Source organism: Sceloporus undulatus, chromosome 1 (assembly GCF_019175285.1).
Source record: "Sceloporus undulatus isolate JIND9_A2432 ecotype Alabama chromosome 1, SceUnd_v1.1, whole genome shotgun sequence".
Lineage (NCBI taxonomy): Eukaryota > Metazoa > Chordata > Lepidosauria > Squamata > Phrynosomatidae > Sceloporus > Sceloporus undulatus.
The window spans coordinates 112,120,178-112,146,535 of NC_056522.1; the positions used below are offsets into that span (position 1 = coordinate 112,120,178).

At 40.0% G+C, this 26,358-nt stretch overlaps 1 protein-coding gene across 2 annotated transcripts in view; it reads left to right on the forward strand.

Annotated features, from left to right (window-relative positions):
- Positions 1 to 26,358, forward strand: part of PDSS2 (decaprenyl diphosphate synthase subunit 2) — a 130,829-nt gene that overhangs the window by 89,144 nt on the left and 15,327 nt on the right. For both annotated transcript variants that reach the window (XM_042443006.1, XM_042443014.1), the window contains 4 exons: positions 12,099 to 12,173; positions 23,296 to 23,469; positions 24,246 to 24,377; positions 25,983 to 26,018. In XM_042443006.1, coding sequence (XP_042298940.1) covers positions 12,099 to 12,173; positions 23,296 to 23,469; positions 24,246 to 24,377; positions 25,983 to 26,018 — 417 coding nt within the window. The remainder of the gene's footprint in view (positions 1 to 12,098; positions 12,174 to 23,295; positions 23,470 to 24,245; positions 24,378 to 25,982; positions 26,019 to 26,358) is intronic.

Sequence of the window (26,358 nt, forward strand, 5' to 3'; positions counted from 1 at the left end):
GTTCTCTCAGCATTCCCCCAGACTCTTCATCTGCTACTCAACTCCCAAACTGGGACTCCCGGTCACACTGCAACGTTTTTCTAAATGGGTAACTTCCACTATCCACTTTTCCTACGAACTGTTTGGGAAGACTCCCCCTGCTCGAATTCGAGCTCATTCCATCAGGGCGGTAGCTACATCCTCTGCCTTCCTGTCCAGAATCTCTTTGGAGGACATTTGCAAGGCTGCAGTTTGGTCACAACCTCTGACCTTTATCAAGCACTACAGGCTTGACACCAGACACCGTTGTGAAGCAGCTTTCGGCAGAGCTGTTCTCCTTTCTGGCATTCATTAAGGTTAGTTGATGCTGTTAATAATTGACACTCACACTGTCTTTCCTGGTTAAATTTTTTTATTGCCAGGACACTCCCTCCTCCTGGGATTGATCAGCTTGTCAGTCTAACCCATTTGTGTGCTTTGCAGAGACCATGAAGAAGGACAGGTTGCTTACCTGTAACTGTAGTTCTTCAAGTGGTCATCTGCGAATCCACACAGATCCCTCCCATCCTCCCCTCTGTCGTGTCCTGCACTTTCTTCCTAGGTCTGCTCTTTCAGCTGACTTTTCGAACTGAAGAAGGGCAGGAAGACACTGAACCTAGAGGGTGGGCAAAGCTTCTGCCAAAAAGTCTTCCCTAGCTATTCCAGAAGGATCTGAAATTGCTGTGCAGGCGCAGAATAACCCATTTGTGTGGATTTGCAGATAACCACTCGAAGAACTACAGTTACAGGTAAGCAATCTGTCCTTCTGACTTAGCTGACCATATTTTAACTTTAATACAGTGCGCCCACATTATACATGGCTTTGATCATACACTCAAAGTCACACGCAGGCGCAAGGGGCAGCACGTCCCATTCACATGAATGGGGCGCACTCCCATGGTGTGTGCCCTGTGCGCCACCGCCGCAGGCACGAGCCCCATTCGTTGGAATGGGGCTTGAGCATCCGCATATTTTCTGTTACAGGAGGAGGTCCGGAATGGATACCCCGCGTAAGAAAAGGATGGACTGTAATAGGAAAATAATATGCTTGCTGTAGGACATCAGTATCACTGGAGTTCAGTATTATTTATACAGGTGGGCAGCAACTCTCCCCAGCTGCAAGCAGCGTTGTTTCTTAGCCCTACCTGGATCAGATCCTAAAAGCTTTTGCCTACAAAGCTTGTGCTTTAATGCTGAGTCATGGCTCTTACTAAACCATTTTTCTTTTTAACATATTCAGTACTAAATAACACATATAATTATATATAGGGCTGTAGAGTCAGAGTCATGGAGTCATAATCAATAGAAATGTACCAGCTCCAATTCTGCCTTCAAAATAAAAATTTCTACTATTATGACAGTAAGATAGGAAGAAAATCAATTCATCTGCGATGTGGTACTGGAGAAGAGCACTGAGGATTCCGTGGACAGCCAAAAAGACAAACAAATGGGTCCTAGAGCAGATCAAGCCAGAAATCTCCCTGGAAGCCAAGATGACAAAACTCAGGCTGTCGTACTTTGGACACATGAGAAGGGAGCACTCATGGGAAAAAAACAATAATGCTAGGAAAGGTGGAGGAAGGAAGAAAGATAGGAAGGACACATGCTAGATGGATAGACTCTATTAAGGAGGTCACAGGTCTGAATTTGCAGGACCTGAGCAGAACAGTGAAGGACAAGGGAGTCTTTGAGGTGTCTCATCCACAAGGTTGCCATGAGTTGAGATTGACTCAAGGAAGTTTAAGAACAAATTGTAAATACCGTACATCATTTTATACTTATATTTTATACTTAATGAAATAAATATAGATTTATAATCATCTAAGGAGCTGGGGCTTCTGCTGAGAGGAATCAAGTCATTGGCTTGATAAAGGGTGGAGCACCCACCCACTATCTCTAGATGCCTGCTGGCTCAGTCTCTGGAGCTCAGTGAAAAGGAAAAATAAGCACTTCTCAGGGCAAGCCAGAAGTGATGTCTGCTATCTGGGTAGTGAACAAACATCAATGGTGAGGGAGCAGTTGCAGTGATTGTGCTGAGTTTGTTTTCTTCCCAGGGAATGGGAGGGGGGGTCTATATCTGCAGCAAGTGCAAGTTGGTTACCCTGCCGGAAGAGAAGGCATGATAGCATGCATCTTGGTATCTACACTTCAACTTATCAGGAAAGAGAGAGCGTTTTTTGGAATGAGTGAAGCACATTCCATTGGAAGGGCAAAACATGGGGAAACCAATGGTGGGCAAAGTGGGGCCTGCCACGGCTGTTCTCGTGCGTGCCTCTCACCTCCAGGGTTGCTTTTTTGCCCCTAACAAATCTCTCCTCCAAAATGCCCTCTACAGAGTGTGGGAGGCATTTTCACCACATTTCCCCCCTGCTCAAGCCAATTTAGGCCTAGGAGCAGCCTTTTTTGAAACAGGAAATGAAAAGGAAGTGAGTTTCTAAAATGTACCTGTTCCTCCTCCTCTTCCACACATATACTGATGAAAGAATTTCCAACAGAGATTTGAGTTATTTCCTAATAATAGATATAATCACTGGCATCATTAGGGTGGTGCAGTGGTGCAGGTTGCACCAGGTGACATCCCAGAAGGGGGAGTGACATCCAGTTGGACCCTCCCCCCGTGCTTCTCCTGCACTCGCTCCCCTGCATTGTCCCCACCCTCTGCTCCCCCATGCTAACCCTACCTTTTCCTCATCAGCAAAAGGATGGGACAGTGTGGGGAGAGGGAGCATGTGGCACCCCAGAAGCTCCACCCCCCACACACCGGGTGGCTCTGGATATAATGCCACAGGATATAATGGGAAAACTGTGATTACATTTTAATGCACTATAGTAAAATAAGATTAATCTCAGAATGCCATAAGAGGACTTCTACATATCCCAGAAAACTGACATTACACATCCAAAAACTCCAATGGATGTCCCACCCAGGCCACTAAGTATTCAGTGAATGACAATATCCGAGTGTACCAACATTTCTAGATAAGCGTCCGCTTGCAAGATAATAGACTGCTCAAGACATGTCCCTTCAAAGAGTAGTTGTTCCACAAAACTGTCAATATGAGAGAAGTTGAAGGCATTTTTCCTTTTTGAATTGGCTGAACTGTCCCTGTGCTGCCTGCCTTTTATTTTCCTGGGCTCTTCAACTTGGTAGGCCCTCCATCAAATTTGCAAATATTTATGTCAGCTTTTCTAATATATTCAGTAACCAACATGGGAGAAAAAGGGAATGTTTGTTTGCTATGACTTGCAAATCAACCATAACTAAAATTAACAAATGCAAAGGATAGGGGTTTTTGTGACTACAACCTCAGCATCCCATACAAATTTTAATCTTTTTGTCATACGGAAACATGCATTGAAGAGAAGAAAAGAACCTTTTTACTATTCCTTAACCACCTTCTGTTTGTTGAAATCTGTGTGATGATGAAATTTATCTTGAGTGAGTACTGTGTTAAGCCTGTGGCTGCTGTAACCAGGAGTACCTTTGTCCAGTTCCAGTTGGTGTGCCAACTGCTCTCCTTCCTAGGCACAGTGGATTTAGCCACAGGAGTTTGTGCCTTAATTGTCTCCCAGTCAGTCCACTGTAATGTGCTGTAAATTGAACTGCCCTTGAAAAGTGTTTGGAAGCTACAGCTAGTGCAAAATGTGACAAGCAGTTTGTTATCTAGTGTGCACTTTAGGGACGCTGTGTCACTGGTCTTGTATCAACTTCACTGGCTTCTGATTTGCTTCCATGCTCAATTCAAATGCTGGGTTTGACCTACAAAATCTTAAATGGTTTGGGGCCAGGATATCTGAAGGACTGCCTCCTCCCATATGAGACTATCTGGAATTTGAGATTTTCAGTGGAGGCCCTGTTGCGTACTAAGGGGCTAGGTTCCTGAATATATGAGATAGGGCTTTCTCTGTAACAACACATTGGTTGTAGAACTCTCTCCAAGACAAATCAAGCTGACTCCATCCCTCTCACAAGAAGCTCAGGCTGTACTATTTAGTTTGTCCTTTGATCAGTACAATTAGCAGTAGCTTCTGACATTTTAAATTGGGAGCATTTTTAAAACTGGTTTTTCAAATAATGTTTTGATTGTTTTTAAATAATGCTTTTGTCTGTTGTGTATTGTGATGGAATTCCACCTGAAGCTTGGAAATACGAGGTCATGTACTCCATTCTAAACTCCATGAGCTCCTTGTGAGTTGCTGGGAAAAAGGCGAACTGCCATCAGATCTCCGAGATGCAGTCATCATCACCTTGTATAAGAAAAAAGGAGCAAAATCCGATTGCTCAAACTATCAAGGTATAACACTGCTCTCCATTGCTGGAAAAATCCTTGCAAGGATACTCCTGAACAGATTAGTTCCTGCTATTGCAGAAGAACTTCTCCCTGAAAGCCAATGCAGCTTTAGAGCTTTGAGGCGGTCTGCCGGCGCCGCCGTTTGCTCCGTAAGGGAGCCGCCGCAGCCACACTGTGCGGCTCCCTTGCGGAGCAAAAAAGAAGCTCCAAAATGGAGCTTCTTTAAGCGGCGCCTCTATGACGTCGCGAGGCGCCAGGGGCGGACTCGCGACATCATAGACGCCGCGACACGTGCGGACGCACAGCGTCCGATATGTAAACATGGCGGCCCCCATGTGGAAGAGGCGCCGCCATGTTGTACGTATGGAATATGTACTAGGGTTAGGGAGGTGCGGAAGCACCACCCCTTCCTAACCCTAATACGTATTCCATACGTATTTTTTGGCGCTTTGTAACCCGCCTAAGACTCTAAACTATCTAGTCTGTGAGCTGCTTTTTGCTGACAATGCTGCCCTCGTTCCCCATACAGAAGCAGCTCTGCAGTGCCTAACATCCTGCTTTGCTACAGCTGCAGAGCTCTTTGGCCTGGAAGTCAGCCTGAATAAAACGGAAGTTCTCTACCAGCTTGCACCACAGGTAGAACACTACCATCCCCACATCACTGTAGACAAATCTGTGCTTAAGTCCATTCAGCAGTTCACCTACCTGGGAAACATCATCTCCTCAGACACCAAGATGGATAAAGAGATTGATCACAGACTGGCAAAGGCATATAATGCATTCAGAAGGCTTCACAAAAAAGTCTGGAGTAACAAACACTTGAAGCGAAGCACAAAAATCAGTGTGTATAGAGCCATTGTACTGTCTATTCTCCTCTATGGGTCTGAAACATGGGTCACCTATCGCCAACACCTATGACTCCTCGAACGCTTTCATCAGCGCTGTTTACACACAATTCTAAATATACACTGGATCGACTATGTGACAAATGTTTCTGTCCTTGAGCAAGCAGGGATCACCAACATTGAGGCCATACTATTGAGAACGCAGCTGCATTGGGCAGGACATGTTTCTAGGATGGAGGACCATCACCTCCCAAAAATAATACTCTACGGTGAACTCGCTACGGATCAGCGCAAGAGGGGCGCCCCAAAGAAGAGATACAAGGACTCCCTGAAACAACACCTCAGGCTTGGCCAAATTGATCACCAACAATGGTCCATCCTGGCCTCACATCTGGAGGCATGGAGACACACTATCTACGATGCAGACTTTTTCGAAAACTCACGCCGAACGCGTCTTGAAGAGAAACGACAACGCAGACAGAACCACAACTTGGAAATATCACCCAAGGAGACATTCTGCTGTGCTTTCTGCAACCAGACTTGTTTATTTCAGATCGGCCTTTTTAGTCATCAGCACGCTTGTAGAAAGCGTGGGGTGAGTCCTTCCTGAATCTTCGTTCTCGAAGAAAAGCCAGAGATTGTTTTGGTGGCCCTAGTAGGCTGAGAGGTGATAAACTAATATTTAAATAAATAATAAACCATAAATAAATAGCCTTAAATAAAACGTGTTAGCCACAACCTATTTACATTTCATCCTCTTTCTTTTTCTTTCTTTCTTGCTTTCTTTCTTTGTAGCGTGATGATGGAAAACATTGATCATTGGTCTGCAGCAGAATTTGCACAGCAAGGATAGGAGATCATGGGGAGGGGGGAGCCCTTAGGTGAATGAAACTTCCTGGAAGAAAGTTAAACATAAGCAGTATTTATTTCAGATGTTTAATACTAATCTTATAATTTACATGCTTGCAGAGTCTCTGATACATTACTGCCTTGGGCTCCACTATCAATATAGCAATACAGCATATCAAGTTCTCTGTTTCCAAGAAAGCTGCAAGATTTGTGCCAGACAGATGGCCATTGTGGAGTTTTGCTTCATGCTTTTATTTATGATCCAACTACTTTGGAAGTGGGCAAAACATGTAGTAAATAAGGACAGCTTTGTTTTGGTTTGGTTTTGGACCTTTTTTGGACCCAGATGTCTTTTCAGATATTACATGGAGCTAGGAGTTGCCATAATTCTCTGCTAAAAACCGAGACAAAATTGAGACCAAAATATAGGACAACTATAGGATAAAATTTAGCCCGAAATGTAGGACGTTTAAGGAAAATGGAGGGCCTTAAATGTCCTACATTTTGGGCTAGATTTAATTCTACAATTATCCTATATTTTGGTCTCAATTTTGTCCCGGTTTTTAGTAGAGAATTATGGCAAGCCTACATGGAGCCATGCTTTTCATCCTTGAGGCCTTATAGGGCACAGTGTGCAAATTGTCCATCTCTGCTGTAACAATGACCTGCTCTTGCTCCTGCCTACCAGTACGTTTGTGTGAATTTATTTCTAGCCTCTCCTGAAGGAGGTAATTCTCCTTTGGCAGGACAACCAAGAAATAAAATATAATGGGTTTCAGACATATTTGACAGTTCATGAGGAGTGCAGAACACGTCAAGTAAAAATCTCTCCCCATCTGTGTAGATAGTTGTTGACAGCCAGGTGATACAAAATAGGTGTGGTGATATCTTATATTAACCTCATTGTCCTACAGATGATGAGACTATTGGCTACCAGTCCTGAAGACACCAAAACCAGGACTCAGCAATTGCAAATGAGAAACCACTCAGGGTCAGAGACTTTCCCAGCAAACAATGATCACCAGTTAGCAGACTCTGATCCTCTTTTGCGTATCCTCCTACTCTGAGGAGGCCATCAACAACAGAACAATACACAGATTAATATGGAAATCACTCCTCCTCACCCAGGGTCACACACTATATATAGATATAGATACTCTCTCTCTCTCTCTCTCTCTCTCTCTCTCTCTCTCTCTCTCTCTCTTATCCAGGTTAGCATTCTCTGAAAATGCCAGCCACAGATGCTGGCCAGAAATAAACTCTTATAGAACATGGCCACATACCCGAAAAACACAAAAAAACTAACGATGAGACTATTGCTTGCGCCTGAATGTTGATACTGAGCCCCAAAACCTCTATAGTCCTATAACATTGTTTTCTAAATCGTTCTAGAGAAGATTGGATTTTCTTTCTATGCTTTTCTTCAGTGGAAAAAATATCAGTAGATAAACTTCAGAAAAAAGGAACTTGTCCATTATTCACAATCATCTTCCAAAATAGAATAGAATATAATTTATTTATCCCCACCCAATCACTAGGAATCCGGGTGGCTTACAACAGTAAGGAAATATAAAGCAATAGCAATAAACAAGAACAATACACATAAGATAATAAAGAAATATAACATGACAATACATAGCAAGAAACATAATAACAACAATAACAGTAATATTGTAGCAATTCAATAATGACAAAAGCCTAACACTTATTATTACATTCAAATCAATAATTATCAAAAAGAATTCCCCATTTCCAACCCCTCATTGGAAAAAATAACAAGCAGATGCCAATAAACAATGAAATAATAAAGGAAATACAGCACCAGTTACAACATTACTGTCAAGGAATTACAATAAAAGATTATAGTCTAACAACCTGAAAAAAGGATGACTAAAAATTAGTAACAAGATAATGTTCTTCTTAGTATTGCCCGAGGCTTTATGGGCCGACACCCAAGCAGAGTTGGTCCGGGGCTGGAGGAGGGGGCAAGATGTTAAAGAGCCCTCCCTCCCTCAGTCCTCCATTCTCCTCCTGGCAGTCCATGGCTGGGAATGGGAGCCCAAGGCTTTATGGGCCGACGCCCAAGCAGAGTTGGTCCAGGGCTGGAGGAGGGGGCAAGATGTTAAAGAGCCCTCCCTCACTCAGTCCTCCATTCTCCTCCTGGCAGTCAGCTACACAGTTCTAGACTAAACTGTTTGTTTATGTAGACTATTCATGTCCTTGCCTAGCCATGAGTGTACCCTCTAAATTCTTTCTGCAATTCTCTCTGGCATTCAGAGATTCAACAACAACAAAATTACAGGGGTAGTGTTCCTAAAGGTAGACAGATTGAAAATCCTTTTTTTTTTTTACACAAGAAGCCATTTGAAACAACATCACACAAAGTCAGATCAGACATGGTGCATCTAAGATCTTGTCTAGATAGATGAAAAACCCCAAACTTACACCAAAGCCAGTGCTATCTGTCTCCACAATGGCCAGCAACTTTCAAGGAAGTAGTGCAGGTTGTTGCTGTTTACCCAACTGCTTCAGAGTAAGCAAAATCAATGGAAAGTGCAGTGATTCCACAAAACCCTAGGACAGTGATGGCGAACCTATGGCACACATGCCAGAGGTGGCACTCAGAGCCCTCTCTGTGGGCACATGTGCCATCGCCCCAGCACAGAGTTTTCCAGAGTTTCTTTGTAGAAAGCCAGAGAGACATGGCACTTTGCAATAAATAAGTGGGTTTGGGGTTGCAGTTTGGGCACTCAGCCTCTAAAAGGCTCACCATCACTGTCCTAGGGTGACTGGAGTTTTGGACATGTAGACTGCTGGAGCAGGCCTGATTCAGGCCAAGCCAATTGTCCACATGCCAAGAGCTGAGCAGTACATCGCCTGTCTATGGAGCCACCTGCAGCTTTCTCACTAGCAGGAATGGCTGCCTGGTGTGCTGCTGCTTCTACTGAGGGTAAAACAGGGATCACATGTGATCAATCAGGAGGAGGTATAGGGACCCCCCTCCTAGATTGCATGGTTGAACACATCTTGTAGAAGTCACCGCCTTATCTATCTCACACCCCTAGATTGCTGGCTGTGATGTCCAGGAAGCATGCAGACATGAGTGTGTGTAGGAGCTAGATCACTGGCTGTGACATTTACAAGAAACCATCCATCCATTCAGTCAGAGATCTACTACCTTCAGTACAAGCAGCAGCACACTGGACAGCCTTTCTGCATCCCCTGCAGATACTACTACCTGGCTGGTAGTTGGTCCATGTAGACACTTCTGCATCGTTGCACTGGATTGGGCCTGGTGTGTGTGGCCGATCCAGGTCCAATCTGGAGCATAATGCTCTGGACTGGCCCTAGACTTTATGCAAGTATAAACCAGCCCTAAGATAGGGGTGAAACAGAATGTCACACCATGGTAACCACATGCTGTGGTCCCAAATTGGAGTGGAAATGATCTGCTCCTTTTTGGGCTGGGTTTGGGCAGCCTGGGTGCAGCTTTGGTGTGGCTTGGGAGCATGCATTATCTAATTGCCACACCTCCAAGCTGCGTGGAAGCCAGCATTTTCTGCCCATCTTTTAGGCCCTTAGTATTGCCTGACTGGCAAAATGGTCTCCAAAAGCACAGTCCTGCCTGGAGATGCCAGTTATCTAGGACTGCTGACTAAATGGCTTCCAACGGTCATGAGTAAAGCAGACTTTAGAAGTTTAGTTCTGACTATAGCACATTGTTGGCATGATCATGGAGTGCTGGGAGGAGAAAAAGAGGGAGGAGTGTGTGTTTGGAGTCAGGAAGCCCATGCTTGAAACTTTAGCCAAGTATTTATGATCTAGACAAAATGTTCATCAAGCATTTTGAAGCATGTTGTGCGTGATTGTTCTCAACGGGAGTTAGCATAATGTCAAAATACAATTAAATGGGGTGCTCAAATAGAAATGTGTACATAAGGAGGCAAATGGAGAAAGAGAGTTTAGTCTATTCCCAATCACTAAGCCCTAGATAACTTTTACAACCACAGTAAAGTTTTGTGCACTTAAGTAAGCTGCAATAATAATAATAATAATAATAATAATGCATAACAACAACAAAATAATAACTTTAGGTGGTACTTGTAACAGAGACAAAACATAATGTCTGACAAAATGTATATGAAATACTTTGAACACCATAAAATACACGTTTAAGCAGTGGTGTTATTACAAGAAATTATAGGAAATATTAGTTAATTAATTAATTTATATCCTTCCTGCCTTTCTTCCAATATGGTTCCCAAGGCAGCTCACAACATAAGATTAAGACGACTAGCACAACTCTTTATACTTGGAGGGGGGGAGTATAGTTCCATCATTTAGTATCTTGTTTCATATTTGGTTATTTTTGCCCAAAGGTAACCTGTTTACAGAAAAAAAGGCAATTAAATCTATAAGAAATAGAGATACTTCTAAAACCGTAGTCCCTTAGAATCAGTAAAACTTTCCATTTCCTTCTATATGTGTTGGTGAAAGTAAAGAATCTTTCACTAAATTGTGTTCTCGTCTAGAGTTTCAGAGTAGGTGGAGTGGAGATGAGGAGAAGCTCTACTATTTACAGCTAGGTGCATTGTTAAAACTCATACTATCAATTTGACATTTAGAGGTAGGACTCAGTGTCTTTGTAAATTCTTCTTCTTCGTATTACTGCCATGTCTCTGGGCTCCAACCCTTCACAAACCATAATATTTTTTAGTGAGTGATTGATCTGTATTAAGTGTCTCAGCCATCAGAGGAATCTTGAGATGTTGCTTGTATAAACTGTAATACAATCTGACACTGAGCATTTGGTTACAGGCTTTCATAGACCTATTGGCGATACACAATCCTCCTGGATTTAGGCATAAGGCTTATCTGATACTTTCCCAAAAAAGCCCCTCTTTTTCTCTCTTCCCCACTTAAATAACTCAACACATCTGGGTTAACACTGTAGAATCATTGTCCTTTCAGTTAACCAGCAGCTCATATTGCTACAATATTTCCTTAGGTATCTGATTACTGAATGAGCAAGAAGATATTTTTCCCTTCCCAAATGAGGCTGTTCTTAAATGGTGCAGTACATATTAATTCCTAGCATCTATTTTAAAAAGCATTACTTTTCAATGGTGCCATTTGAAAAATTAATGTTATTTTTTAAAAAAGAGTGCAAGCCTGTTCATGTTTACACTGGGGTAAATCCCATTATTTTGAGTGGACCTTTCCCAAGAAAATGTGAGTAAGTTTTAGCCATAGCAAGGCTGGGAGAATTTTCCAATTACAGTAGTAATGATAATCGAGAATGCTTGAGAGTTTGTGTTAAATTTTACAAAAGGGAAGGTAGGAATTGGATTCAGCCCAATCTGTATAGGAAAGGGATTAAGAGAGGAGACCTATGAGCATGAAGGATAGCCTTAAGTTGTTCTTGTTTGCTATGCTTGTATTGAATATATAGATATTGTATTGTATATATAAATCTTGGACTACTGCCCCAGTTAAGGAAGTTCATATACATACCTTTGTTTTTCTCAGTAGTTCCAGTGAGACTCTGGTGGTGGTTGTTTCACATTTGTGAATATGATTTAATTTTTTTGGCTTTTGATGTAGGCCATCTGTGAACCCTAAAGATAATCATTTGCTAAATACTATCTGAGTAGTCCCACGTTGGTGAATCTTTCACAGCAATGCACTATTGTTGACCTGGAGGGCAGGCATCTTAAGAATCACAATGGTGTGTTGCCAGTGTATGAAAATTAACTGTAAAGATTAACTGATTATGGACTCTGATTTTATATTATTTGCATTAGACATGAAAGTCTGAGATTGTTGTTTTTAAAGGACTCCCAGAGAAAGATATCATGATGTGTACATACCTAGCAGCTGATGTCATTTATGCTTTTTTAAAAAAGGAAAAATGGGGCATTACATTAATATTGTTTAAATTAAATTGAAATATGGTAGGAAGAAGAAATAATATGCTTGAGGCTCCAGTACAAAGATTCCTCTTTATTAATGCCTCCTTCTGCTCTTTTAGTTTAGAGCACTCTAGCAGATCTGTAATTAATCATCCCACTTAAAACTGCTCTTTTTCTTTCAGGTTGTAGAGATCATGTCAAGTGCCATTGGTGATTTAGTACAAGGAATATATTATGAAAATTCAGATTTAGCAGAGGTAAGTCTGAGCCTTTCACAAAGCTGTATTCAAGGGTATGTTCTCAAATTCATTCTCTCCCTTTTTTTCTTTTTAAACTGAGTTAGTCTACACTAAAACAGAAGCCTATTTGATGTTGCAGTTACTGGGCTGTGCCATTTCAGAGAATAGGTACAGGGATCATATGTTGAACATTTTGCCTTATGAAGTTCTTCATCCTTTCCCTGACATGTTGTATATGTGTAAAGATTTTGCAGGGGGAAATGCATTCATTCTGTTCTACTGCTTGTACAGTAATAGCTGCATTATAGACTGTCTGGTTATCTGTACTAGTTCTCAGATTATGTAAATAGAGTTCAGTTGTGTTTCCTCTCATGGGTTTGGGCCAGTTGGAACAGTGGGCATTCTCAGCAGTCCTTGAGCCACGAGTGGAAGAGTTGCGTGATTCAGGAAGTGACTAAGTAAGAGGAAGAATCCAGCGAAACATTTGGCCTTCAGCTCTGGGCCACTAGCCAGTGAGGAACTTGCAACAATTGCAGCAACTGAACTATTGATAATCTATCCCTCAGTGTGCTTTATACTTAGAGTGTTGGTCTGTCTGGCTTAATATTGTGTCCACAGTATAGTTTCAGACAGGAACCTTTTGAAGCCTTACAAGGAGATGGTTGAAGCTTGAACTTTCTGCATGAAAAGCATGTGGTCTTGCATGAAGCTGTGACCATTGCTATCTCATGTTTTTTCTTTGAAATTATCTTGTCACTCAAGCCCCAGATGAGAATGATAGCCCTAAATCTATAAGATCCATAAGATGGACACAAATGTGGAGCTGTGGTATTTCTGCATTTTTAACACTAACACCCAGTGTAATCGTACTGTGAGGACCTGCAAATTGGAGCTTTCAACCAAGGTTTTTTCAGAGTTCTTAGTGAATAAATATATAAATGAGATATAGAGTACTCAGTATCTCAATGCCCAATTCACCATAGAGATTAATATATCCCTTCACTAATAAGGAAACTACAGTGCTCCCCACCCCAATTAAGTTAAGAAATTAGAGGTTCTTATGTAGGAATGATTCTTTAAACACCAACTTTTCTCAGATCAGCTAGGAAGAATACATGACTTTCTGAAAGTGTAAATAAGATGCTCCCTTCAAGTTATCTTTATAGTGCAAAGCCTTTCAGACAAGGCTAGAATTTCATAATGTGTTTCTGTGGTAGACTGGAAGGGAATGCAGGAAAGATTGCATGGTAAGAGACAGACACAATAGAAAGTAAATCTATCCCTAAATTACATTGTAATAAAGAGAAAACAATGCTTATTCATCTCCTTTAGATGTGTTCTGCTGTAGAAGGGCAGATTCCTTTCTTTATTTAAACGTGTTTGTTCTGAAATTTAAGTAAAATAAAAGTGTTAAGGTACTCCAGGGTTTGTTTTACAGGCCCATTTATTCTAACCCTTTTTCATCACAGACATCAAAGGCATGTATTAATAGACCAATAAAATATGTCCTGTCATGTTCAACAAGCAGTAAGACATCTGCTAAGTGAGACATCAATCACATGCAAGATGCTTACAGGGTAACTGTGTTGCTGTTGAAGACTCATAATTTTACTGGCTTCTTTCCTACACAGATGGGAAAATAAGGATTGTTGAATCATCTCACTTATAGCTGAAACAGTGAGTGCTCCAAATTGCAATTTTTAAAGTCTGTGCATTGTTCTAACTTAGATTTAACTGCTGTTTGCAGTGCCAAGTAGTCTGTGTGACAGGGTGGAATGAATTGTGGTGTATCAAAATTAAAATGTACTGCAACACATCTAGAACATTTTTTGACTTGAGAAACGTTAGTTTATAGTAGTTCATGCATTTAATTCAAATAATTATTTTGTCTTCTGGGGTTTTGTTTTGTTTTTGTAGCCCAGTGGGTGGTAAGAAAAGGAATAATGTATTTTCATTTGAGTTCATTGGCTACATATTTCATTGGGATAAATTCACTAGTTCAGTTGAATTAATGAAGCTCAAGAAGTTGGGATATCCAAATATTTTAGCCAACTACTGCAGATGATTTACAGATAGGTTTAGCTAGGAGTACAGATCAGAATCAGCCTGTAGGTTTTAGTCTGAGTTCTCCAAATGAGATTAGAACTGTTTCTTTTACTTAGGTTTACCAGTAGTCATGTAGTGCTGATTTGGGGTATGGAAGGTTCAGGCAGAATTTGCAGGAGATAGCTAGTGTGCTCCATTTCCAGATCCTACACCATAGTTCCAAGGTTAAGTCCAGAATGCAACCATGTGGTTCAGTCTTAAATGTACATATTTTAAATTATATCTTAGAAACTTGTTTTGTTTCCATTACATTGTCAACATTTTGTAATCTGCCCTGGTAGCTACAAATGAGTCAAGATCGGGAGGATATTTCATTTAAAATTTGAAATAGAATCTAAAGTTTGATAATACTTGAGAAATGCTCTGAAGTGCCATTTTGAATGTGATCATAGTTTCCAAGTTGAACTTGTAGAGGTGGGGGAGGGACATCCTTACATTTCTATTTTAAATGTGTCATGGGTTGGGAAATGTGTGAATGTGTAGCCCTACAACTCTAATCAGTCCTGGCTAGCATAGCCAGTATAGGGGAATGAAGTGTGTTGCAGTCCAAGAATACTGGAGGGAATGGATGGGCCACTGTAGGGGTTTAGCAACCCACCAGTTTTCCACCAGGTGTGATTCTCTACCTAAATACCTGCTGCCATCAAATGTGAAGATTTCCACAAATTTCAGTTACCACCAAGAGTGAGGGTTTCCCCTCTGTTACCAATGTAAGGACTTCTTCCTGTCCTACTACTGTGGCCACCAACTGTGGGAATCTCCTAGATACTCTCAAGGTACCTATGTGAAATAGTATGCAATTTATTTTTCCTGCTGTCATAGGCACATTGTCCTAAACCTAGCTGACTGACTTTCTCAACCGTAATCCTCACTTTAGTCACACCATTCTTCTTTCTAACGAATTACTTCAGCTGCATCAACTGTCATTCACCACTTTATTCAAATCCCCCTGTCACCACTCATGCTCAGAATTATATATATAATTAAACCAAATTTTAATGAAGGATTTGTGTCAATGCTTAACGTAGGAGTAATTATTAGTACAATCCACCCACATCCAAGCATCTGCAATCGGCAGGCCCTATTACCCCAGTGGCTGCACATGCACATGGCTGCAGCCATTGAAAATTACAGGACTTGATTGGCCATAATTATAGGTGAAGATCTACAAAACACTACTTCATTCTATACAATTCCCATCAGTAAGAGTCTTGTATAAGTCTCTAGTATTCATGCATGTCCCTCATCATGTGAAGCACTCAATGGGTACTGAATGCTCAATGAGTCTTGTGGTTTTTTACATACATGGAAGGGTCCAGTATGGAACCCCCACATATTCTAAGGGCTGACTGTGGTGATAATTTCATTAAATCTAAAGAACGTATTTCAAATTCCTATATTAAGGGGTCCTTGCAAAGGATAATAATAATAATAATAATATGTTTTATTTATAAACCGCTATTCCAAATAGATCATAGCGGTGTACAAGAAAATTATATAACAGTACAAGAAAAATCTACAATTAAGATACACTGTATCTTCAGGCCAGCCCCTGATGACGCTGGGCCGGCCTGCTCTCTCCCTCAACGGCCGAAAGATGACAGTTATGGAGGGAGAGAGATCCATTTTTACAACATCCAGCACTGAACTCCTAGATGGACAAACAGAGAGAGAGATATGCCACAGTTTCCCTGCTGAGGAGTATGTGCATCTCACGCCAGTTGGAAGAAATGTTTTTGCCAACAGTCTCAAGAATTTGATCATGAGGGCTTTAAACTGAGTTCTGTGGGGGAGGGAGACAATATTATGGAAGGCGAAAGCGATGGAGAAAATAGTCAAACTGACATAGAGGAAACAAGACAAATAGTGCAAGGACCCAACAGTGGGAGGCAAAATAATTTGCACAGGCAGCAAGTAAAGAAGATCCATAGTCTGCAATGTCTCTACACTAATGCACAGAGCAAGGGAAATAAGCAAGATGAACTCAAACTCCTAGTACAACAAAGCAAATATGATATAATAGGCATTACTAAAACCTGGTGGAATGAGTCTCATAACTGGAATATAGAAATAGAGGGGTATAACCTTTTAAAGAGAAATAGGCCAAATAGGAAAGGAGGGGGAATAGCACTATATGTCAGAGATATTTACACCAGTGAAAAGATACAAGACATCAGTACTGGAAGCCAGGTGGAGAGCATCTGGATAAAAATTAAAGGGGAGGGAAACAACAAGGATGTTATGGTGGGAATCTACTACAGACCTCCCAGTCAGATGGAGGAATTTGATGACACCTTTCTAGAACAGATGACTACACACTCAGGAAGGAGAGACGTAGTGATGGGTGACTTCAACTATCCTGATATTTGCTGGAATTCATACTCAGCCAAATCCTCAGGGTCTAGCAAATTCCTCACTTGCCTCAAAGACAATTTCATTTTACAAAAGGTAGAAGAGGCAGCAAGGGGATCAGCTATTTTAGATCTGATCCTAACCAACAAGAATGACTTGGTTAATGGAGTGCAAGTGGTGGGATCCTTAGATGGAAGTGACCATGTTCTCCTGGAGCTTGTTATACAATCGAAAGGAGAAGGCAGGCATAGTCAGACACGCATTCTAGACTTTAGGAGGGTGGATTTCAGTAAACTTAGAGAAGTATTGAGGGTGATCCCATGGTCAGAAATACTAAAAGAGAAGGAAGTTCAGGACGATGAGAGTTTCTCAAAAGGGAGATACTGAAGGCACAGTTTCAAACAGTTGCAGTGAGGAAGAAAAATGGGAGATGTCTCAAGAAACCAGGATGGATGACTAAGGAACTTTCAGCTGAGCTAACTTTTAAGCGGAACACGTATAAAAAATGGGGAAATCACCAAAGGGGAATTCTAACAAATAGCTACCCTGTGTGTGGGTAATGTCAGAAAAGCTAAAGTGCAGAATGAACTCAGGCTTGCTAGAAAGATTAAGAACAGTAAAAAGAGCTTTTGGAGATACAGTATGTCTGCAGCAAAAGGAAGAAAAAGGAAATGGTAGGGCCACTGTGTGGAGATGATGGCAAAATGCTAACAGAGGACAAAGAAAAGGAAGAATTACTCAACACCTTCTTTGCCTCTGTGTTCTCAGAAAAGGAAAAGGGTGCTCAACCTGAGGATAATGGAGCAGAGGACAGAATAGGGGAATTTCAGCACAGAATAAGTAAAGAGATAGTAGAGGAATACCTTGTTAATCTAAATGAATATAAGTCTCCAGAACCAGATGAACTACATCCAAGGATATTAAAAGAACTGGCAAATGTAATCTCAAAGTTATTGGCAATAATCTTTGAGAACTGGAGAACAGAAGTCCCAGTAGACTGGAGGAGGGCAAACGTTGTCTCCATCTTCAAAAAGGGGGGAAAAGAGGATCACAGCAATTATCGTCCAGTTAGTCTGACATCAATACCAGGAAAGATTCTAGAGCAGATCATTAAACAGAGAGTCTGTGAACATCTAGAAAGCAATGCCATAATCACAAAAAGTCAACACGGGTTTCAAAGAACGAAGACTTGCCAGACAAATCTAATCTCTTTTTTTGATAAAATTACCAGCTTGTTAGATGACGGGAATGCTGTGCATATAGTATATCTTGATTTCAGTAAGGCCTTTGATAAGGTTTCCCATGACATTCTTGCAAACAAGCTTGTAAAATGTGGCTTAGACAAGGTAACTGTTACATGGATTTGTAATTGGTTGACTGGCCGAACCCAAAGGGTGCTCAATAATGGCTCCTTTTCATCCTGGAGAAAAGTGACCAGTGGGGTCCCACAGGGCTCTGTCCTGGACCCAGTGCTATTCAACATCTTTATCAATGATTTGGAGGACAGAATTGGGGGCATACTTATCAAATTTTCAGGTGACACCAAATTAGGAGGAATAGCTAATACTCCAGAGGACAGGATCAAAATTCAAAATGACCTGAATAGAATAGAAAGCTGGGCCAAAGCTAACAAAATGAAATTCAACACAGAGAAATGTAAGGTACTGCACTTAGGGCGAAAAAATGAAATGCACAGATATAGGATGGGAGACACCTGGCTGAACGAGACTACGTGTGAAAGGGATCTTGGAGTCCAAGTAGACCGCAAGTTGAACATGAGTCAATAATGTGATGCGGCATCTAAAAAGGCCAATGCAATTTTAGGCTGCATCAATAGAAGTATAGTGTCTAGATCAAGAGAAGTAATAGTGCCACTGTATTCTGCTTTGGTCAGGCCCCACCTGGAATATTATGTCCGGTTCTGGACACCACAATTCAAAAAGGACATTGAGAAAATGGAGCGTGTCCAAAGGAAGGTGACTAAAATGGTGAAGGGTCTGGAAACCATGCCCTATGAGGAACGACTTAGGGAGCTGGGGATGTTTAGCCTGGAGAAAAGAAGGTTAAGAGGTGATATGATAGCCCTGTTTAAATATTGGAAGGTATGTCATATTGAGGAGGGAACAAGCTTGTTTTCTGCTGCTCCAGAGACTAGGACCCAGAGCAATGGATGCAAACTACAGGAAAAGAGATTCCACCTGAACATTAGGAGGAACTTCCTGACAGTAAGGGCTGTTTGACAGTGGAACAAACTCCCTCGTAGTGTAGTGGAGTCTCCTTCCTTGGAGGTCTTTAAGCAGAGGCTGGATGGCCATCTGTTGGGGATGCTTTGATTGAGATTTCCTGCATGGCAGGGGGTTGGACTGGATGGCCCTTGTGGTCTCTTCCAACTCTACGACTCTATGATTCTATGAAATGAGCAACATACAGGCAGATATATTTCACGAGTTTTCTGCACTTGTATCAATAGGGAGGGTGTTGTTGGGTAGATCAGAACCTTTCCTGATATCATTGGGTCCTCCACCTTCTTTTCTTCATTCATTCTGTGGTGAGGCAAGAGAAAACAGCTGCCATATTTTGTCTGTCTGCTCATTTAGTACCCACCCAGTGCTTCACATGATGAGGGAGGGATATGCACGAATACTACAGACTTATTCAGGATTCTTGTTGCAGTGAACTATATAGAACGAAATAGTGTTTGATAGATCTTCTTCTGTTGTTATATTGTGCTTAAATCTAATGCCTTCTTTTGAGGAAAACATCTGTTGATAAGCCTACGTAGCATTTTTGCTCATCTGGCCCAAGTAGAAGTGTAAAATGAATGTGTTACTTGAAAACCGGGGAGTTCCATTCAACCCATCCTTGTTGGGTTCCTTTGTAGATTTTTTGCTACCAGTAATCTTATGCTTCTTGTGTCCAAATTAATGTAGGCTAGAATTTAGTGGAATTTAAATAAAATAATATTAAATCACATTTTTGAACTGGTTGTCATGTTATGGCTCATCAAACTTTTAGCATTTGTAACTGATATTTTCACTGAAAAGGTTTGGTCCTCAGTCACAAGTTTCTCACAAAACACATTTTAAATAGATTGGCAGTAGCCAAATGATTGGATTTGTTTGAATTTTCTTTCTTTGTCTCCCTTTTGTCATTCTGGTAACATTTGAAATGTACAAAAGAAATGTCATTATAGTAAATTTGACTGTTAAATGAGTTATAACTGAAGTTATGATCTTCTTGCTCTCTCTGTTTATATGGTGGCAAATGTGTGGTTTCTCTCCCCTCACTCTTCTCCTTCTTGCAAGTAAATGGTATATTTGAAAGCAATGAATTTTGATACAATGTTCAGCAGGTTGGCTTTGCTGAATTGTACTACTTTTCCCATCAGTCTCATATTATCTTCTCCCTTGCAACATAGCACTCCTTGGCAATAGTCACAAGAGAGGAAGATTAGAGCTGAATGAAAGGATTTTATTTCATTTGTTACCAATTTCATGACAGATAATACTTTGCTAGAAAATTATGGTGTCATGCAGATTTAGTTCTTACTTGTTTCTGAGTAATTTAATTGAAATAACTCACAGGGGCTGGATTGTTTTAGATGGCATGGTCTTTGTCTACAGTTACTTTTTTCATTATTTTGGGGTGGGGGTTGCTTTTTTAAAAAACTGCCTTATTTAACCTGAAGGCAGTGACAAAATTTGCCTGAGATTTTAGTAATGCGGCCATTTGTTCAAGTTACAGCCTTGGATTCTTTAACTTTTAGGTGATCAAAAACATTGGAAGTTGGTCACTTTTTATAAAGCCAGAATGGGAAATGTAGTTTTTTCTACCAAATAACTGTATTTACACTAAATTTAGGCAACTAAAATGTGGCATATTTGGCTCATAATTTAAGCATTTTTGGTTTTAAAAAGCACAGAAAAACTTTCATAGCAGTTGGCTGTCAATTCACCTATGCCAGAGTATTCCAATTAATATATATATGTGTGATTATTTATGTATTAGGAATTGGAGACACTGTTTTACAGTGACTTCCTTCTTGGAAGGGCAAACTCAGAAAGTGGTACTGGGAGGTTCATGTTCAATTTCTTGACTGCTACCCTGTGGAATCCCCCATGACTGTGTTTTGTTTATTATGCTAATCAACATCTACATGAAACTATGGTAGCAGTAGTCTGGAGGTTCAGGTTGTGTTGCCACTAGTATACTGAAGAAACCTAACTTGATTTCTCCTTCCTACCACATTCCAAGGAGCCTGTTTCAGTATCTGGGTTCAGTAATGGACTGGAAAGGGCAGAACAAATTGAAGCTTTTTCCAGGCAAGACAAAGTACTTCTTGGGCAGCTTATAAATAGATTAGGATGGCATTGCACTCACTCTGAAGACGTAGGGTTGACAGTTTGGATGTACTTGTGAACTCAACCTTGAAGTGGGCAAAAGTATTCCTGTGGAGAACAGAAGTACTTTTGCCCACTTGAAGGTAATGTGCCAACTGCATCCATTCCTGGAGACACCTGTTCTGGCCACAGATGTCTTTGTGATATCCCATTTGGATTACTGTTATATGGTCTATATGAGTCTGTCTTTGAAGACTGTTTGAAAACTTCAGCTGGTACCAAAAAACCCACAAAAAAACAAAGCAAAACTATAGCCAGAGTGTTAACTGGGGCAGATTAAAGGAACTATACTACTTACTCCCCTGTTACAACAGCTCCACTGGCTGCCAATCTGTTTCTGGGTGTGATTCAAAGTGCTGTTTATGATCTATAAAGCATAATACAGCTTATATTCAAGCTGACTGACATATTTCAAATCCTACAGAGAGGTCCTTATCTCAGACCTACCACCTTCATAGACAGGCTGATGGGGACACAAGATGGTGCCTTCATAGTGGCTGCCCTAGGCTCTGGTACTCCTTTCCTAGGAACATTAGAATAGCTCCTTAGCATCCTCCCCTGAACAGGCAATGACTTATTTATTCCAACAAGCTTTTGAGAACTGAAGGTTTTTTTAAAGAAAGAATTTTTAAAAGTTGATGTACTATAATTATTTTATTGTTTTTTAAAACTGCTTTTATCGTTTAAAAGTGTATGTCTTAAATTGCCTTTAGTGTTTTCAATGGTTTAATTCCATTTTAATGTTTATTTTTAAAAATGTTTAAACTGTATTGTATATATTGTAATTTGTAAGCCACCTTGAGACCTAGTTTGTGGGGAGAGGTGGATAGAAATGGTGCTGGTGCTAGTGATTATATTGATGGAGGAGCAGGAGCAGCAGGAGTAGTTTTTGATTGCCCAGTAACAATGTTTTCTCTGAACAGTGCACATAATATTAACATAATAAACCTTAAACAATACCTAGATGCTTGGGATGTAAGTCTACCTATGTCGTTATTGGCATGCAAGAACAAGAATGTGTAACCTCCCTGCTGCATAATTTTGTGCAGTCGTCTTTCTGTATTTATATGTTGCAAAGTGCTCTGAGAAATTATTCTGCACAGAATTCTACAAAAAAATTTATTACACAACTTCTCTTGTTCTATTGATTTCTTCATGGGGAGGAATTATAACTTGATCACATGTTTGGCATGGAGAAAGTTCCAGGTTCAGTCTCTGGCCTCTGCAGTTTAAGGGCTTGGAGAACTACAATTTTCCTCTGCCTGAGATCTTGGAGTAGGCAGTCCTAATTTAGATGAGTGAGACTGTCTATTTTTTTTAAATTTATTTTATTTGTATCGCTTATCCATATACAAATTCCATTTTCCCCAAATCGACCCCGAAGATCCCTCTGTTACAAATTGAGACTTTGGCGTAGAAAGGACAACAAATAAAGAAAAAATTGGAAAAACAAACAAGCAAACAAACAAAGGGACAGAGTCAGGCAACCAGCATTTTTCCTTAATCATTAATCACATAAACATAGAATATATGCTGGTGTACTCAATTTGGATGAGTGACTCTGTCTAAGGCTGTTTAATAGACTAGATGTAACTGTTAGTGCCAACTAAAGTAGACAATTGAATCTTCAGGAGCTTCGTAAGGGTTGCCTTACCAAGTTCCTATTAGTTCAGAGGGTCAACTCTATTTGAGATTAACATTTGGATTTAGGCCAAAATGTGTATGTAATGGCATGTTTTGAATCTTTGGCTACTTATTCACTGAAGAGCAGAGAAAAGGGGTGCTTAAGCTGTGCTTAAACCTCCCATTTTCCTTCCTTCTGCAGCTGCTTTACTTTAATTGGAGTTCCAAACTCATATTTGAATTCAGTTGGAATTTTGTTGTTGTTCTTTAGCAAAATGTTTATTGAATTACATATATTAGTTAGTAGTTAGGTAATTAGTTATTGACTATGTAGGAATGGTAGGTCAAATATAACAACTTATTAAAAAAATACAGGAATCAACTGTTTAGTTTGTGAATTAGAGGGAGAGAGTTGTAAAAGAAAAGGGAAAAAATGAAAAATGAAATTTAATAAGTAGTGGGTGCTAGAACTATTTGTGTTGTGCAAAAGCTAAAATTTGTTCAAACCTTTTGGAGTCATTTTGCAGTCATTTTGATCTCATAGCACTCAGTGCTTTACCAGTCACATCTAAGTTGAAGGCAGCAGACTGATGACATTGTTGTATGTTGTCTTGCCTTGATTTTTATCATATTCAAAATACCCTTCCATGTGTTTGTAGGGAAAGGGTTTCACAGATGACACTGGACTATCCATTTGGAAAGAACATGTTTTCCTATCCCATAGTGCCTTGCTGGCAAAGAGCTGCCAAGCTGCCATGGAACTGGCAAAACATGATGAAGAGATCCAGAATATGGCCTTTAATTATGGGAAGCACATGTCTATGAGTCGTAAGGTATGACTTCTCAAAAACTCACATAACGAACAACTGTCAATCGTTTATTTTTGTTTTATTTATATAGATAACACATGATTTTAAAAACTAGAACACTGAAATGCAGTTATATGGATTCAGACTAGACAATTGCATGTGAAAAGATAAATATATCTGAAGTAGTCATTCTGTATCAAACTACTAGTGGATTGCTAAACTATTCAAGATTATATACGTACATTGATGTTGTAAATGCTTGCTTATGTTGCTTATGAGAGCAAAACCTGTCCTCAGCAGTGTGTGGTCTCTCATCCAGCAAAGGGATGGAACAGAAAGCAGTCTTTGGCCCTACATACTATTATTGATCCTTAGATGCTATGCATCCAGTGAATCAATCACATTTATCTACAGTAGGTATAAATTCATCCTTCAACAGTTGATTGAGTGGGTCTGCTCTGGTTGTGAATACCTAATATGATTCAGGCATTTGTATACTGGTCTATAAATGCGGACTCTCTCTCTCAACAAGACACTCTTAGTCTTGCCAATATATTTCTGAATATGCATTTGAAAAGGTTTGCTAATTGCAGCAAATATTTGGCTGACATTAAATGGATTTGAACCAGATGAAATAGTCAGTAACAGCTTAATAAATTCTGAGTGGTATTTTTTGGTTGACATCTTTTTGTATGACTTTTTTGTATGATCTTTGTACAGCCACGTATTCCTCTCATTGATTAATTTGTTGTAAAGTGTGGTTTTTATTGAATACAATGTTTTGATCCATTATCTTTCAGCTAAATGTCGACATTCAGCCATTTGTTAGTGAAAGTTCTAATGATTCTGTGGCCTTCCATTTAAATTCTGCTCCTGTTATCTTACACCAGGAGTTTATTGGAAGAGAAGCCTGGATTAAGCAGGTTAAAGAGGTAAGAAATGACCATATATAGAAATAAAGTGACTACTGTGAACATCACATTAACAAACAGTAAGGTGACTTGATTCAAATAACATTAATCATAGTTCGTTGCTTCAAACAACAACAAACTGTAGTCAAATAAACTCCTCACAGTCAGCACAGAGAAAGATGGAAGCATACATGCCCTGGACTTTCCTATCCCATTAAACTGTGATATAATATTGATCTGACTAGTCACTACTAGAAAAGAATATTAGTTATGATAATTCATTATTTTCACTCAGCATACAGCACCAAATTTATTTTTAAATTTCTCAATTTTGTGAGTGTTTATAATCTAGTTTCTGTGGTAATAAAGTGTTGGAAGAAAGAAATGGAAATTACAATATGTAACTTCAGTGTTTGAAATCTAACACAATTATGGTAACTTCTTGTCACTATTCATGACACTAGACTCCATTGAATTTTATTAAACTATGTAATTAAATTTTATTTAAATATGCAAGTGTTCTGTTCCACTCAACAACAGTTTTATTTGTTCAACAACTAAGCTCAGTGGGGTCTCAATATCCACGAGGGATCCGTTCCAGATCTCCCCCCCCCCCCGATGGATACAGATATCTGCAGGACTTCAAATCCCATTGTCCTCGGTGGTGGCATGTGCATGCGGTCGCACTGCCCTTAGGGATAACAGGGCTTCAGGTGAAGACCCATTGTCCCTAATGGAGATGTGGCTATGTGCACATGCTGCCACTGGGGATACTGGGTCTGTCTCTAATGGTGGCATGGCCCTGTGCACATATTGCCAATGGGGACAATGCAGGCTTTCCATCCGCAGATAATTAAAATCTGTAGATGGCAAATCTGTGGATAATGAGGCCCCACTGTACTTTTTAAAGTCAGAGTAGGAAAAAAGCACAGGGGAAGAAACTGCTCGTTCATTTATGATGCAGGAAACACAACTCAGAATACAGCTGATACATGTCCTTGTCTATTTTAATGAATGTGATGTTTTTATTTAAGGGATGGTTTAACCTTAAGCAATACTCTTTCAGAATTGGCCCTTTTGGGAGTTTCGAAAAACTTGAAAGTTTGAGTTCCTTGATAGGAATTTCTGTCTGATTCTTCAGGGTTGTATTTGCTGCTGTAGAGTCTTTTTTTTTCCTTTTGTACTAAAAAAAAAAAAAGAAGAGCTGGCTTCCCACTGCCTACTGGCATTCTCCAATTTATGGGGGAAGACAAGGATAGCATCAGAGGAGGCATCTTCATTCTCATAGAACAGTAAATTTTAATGCCTGCATAGGGCTGAGGGACATGTTTATGCTATCCATAGATCTGTCACAATCACTTTCTTGTAGACACAGGAGAGAAGTCCACTAATATAACTGTTACTTAAACCATCTTACTTGGACTCCACTTTCTGAAGAAGGCTGTCAGTAGCAGTGGGCTTGTAAAACACCTGGCAGGCCATGTGGGGTTCTGAAACCTGTTCCCATTCTTTTCTATTGTTTAGTTTGAAAGGTAAAGCCATCCTTTAAAGATTCTCATACAAATGCAGACTATTCATATCTGGGAAGTGAAAAAACTTTTAACCTTTATTCTTGTGCTTTTAAAGGCTCAAGCTAAAGGAAACTTAATAGACTATACTAAGGTAAGTGAATATCGTATTAATTTGTTTTTGATTTTGATTTCTTTACTAATGTTAACTTTGTTCGATTTGGCCCAGTATATACACTGGTAAACAGACTGCAGCTGGCATGGTAATTTGTTAAGAAACATGGGAATTGGCCTTAGCATTTGGCTTTGAAAACTGAACATTTTAAAAGAAAGGGCTTTTAAGAGGGTGCTCTAAAAATTTAAAATAGTACAATTAAATTTTAAATTGTATGTTTTAAATTGTTTTTAGTGTTATTAATAGTTTTTAACATTGATATTTGTGTTTTAATTATATTGTATATAGCACTTTATATGTATATTGTGTATTTACTTTG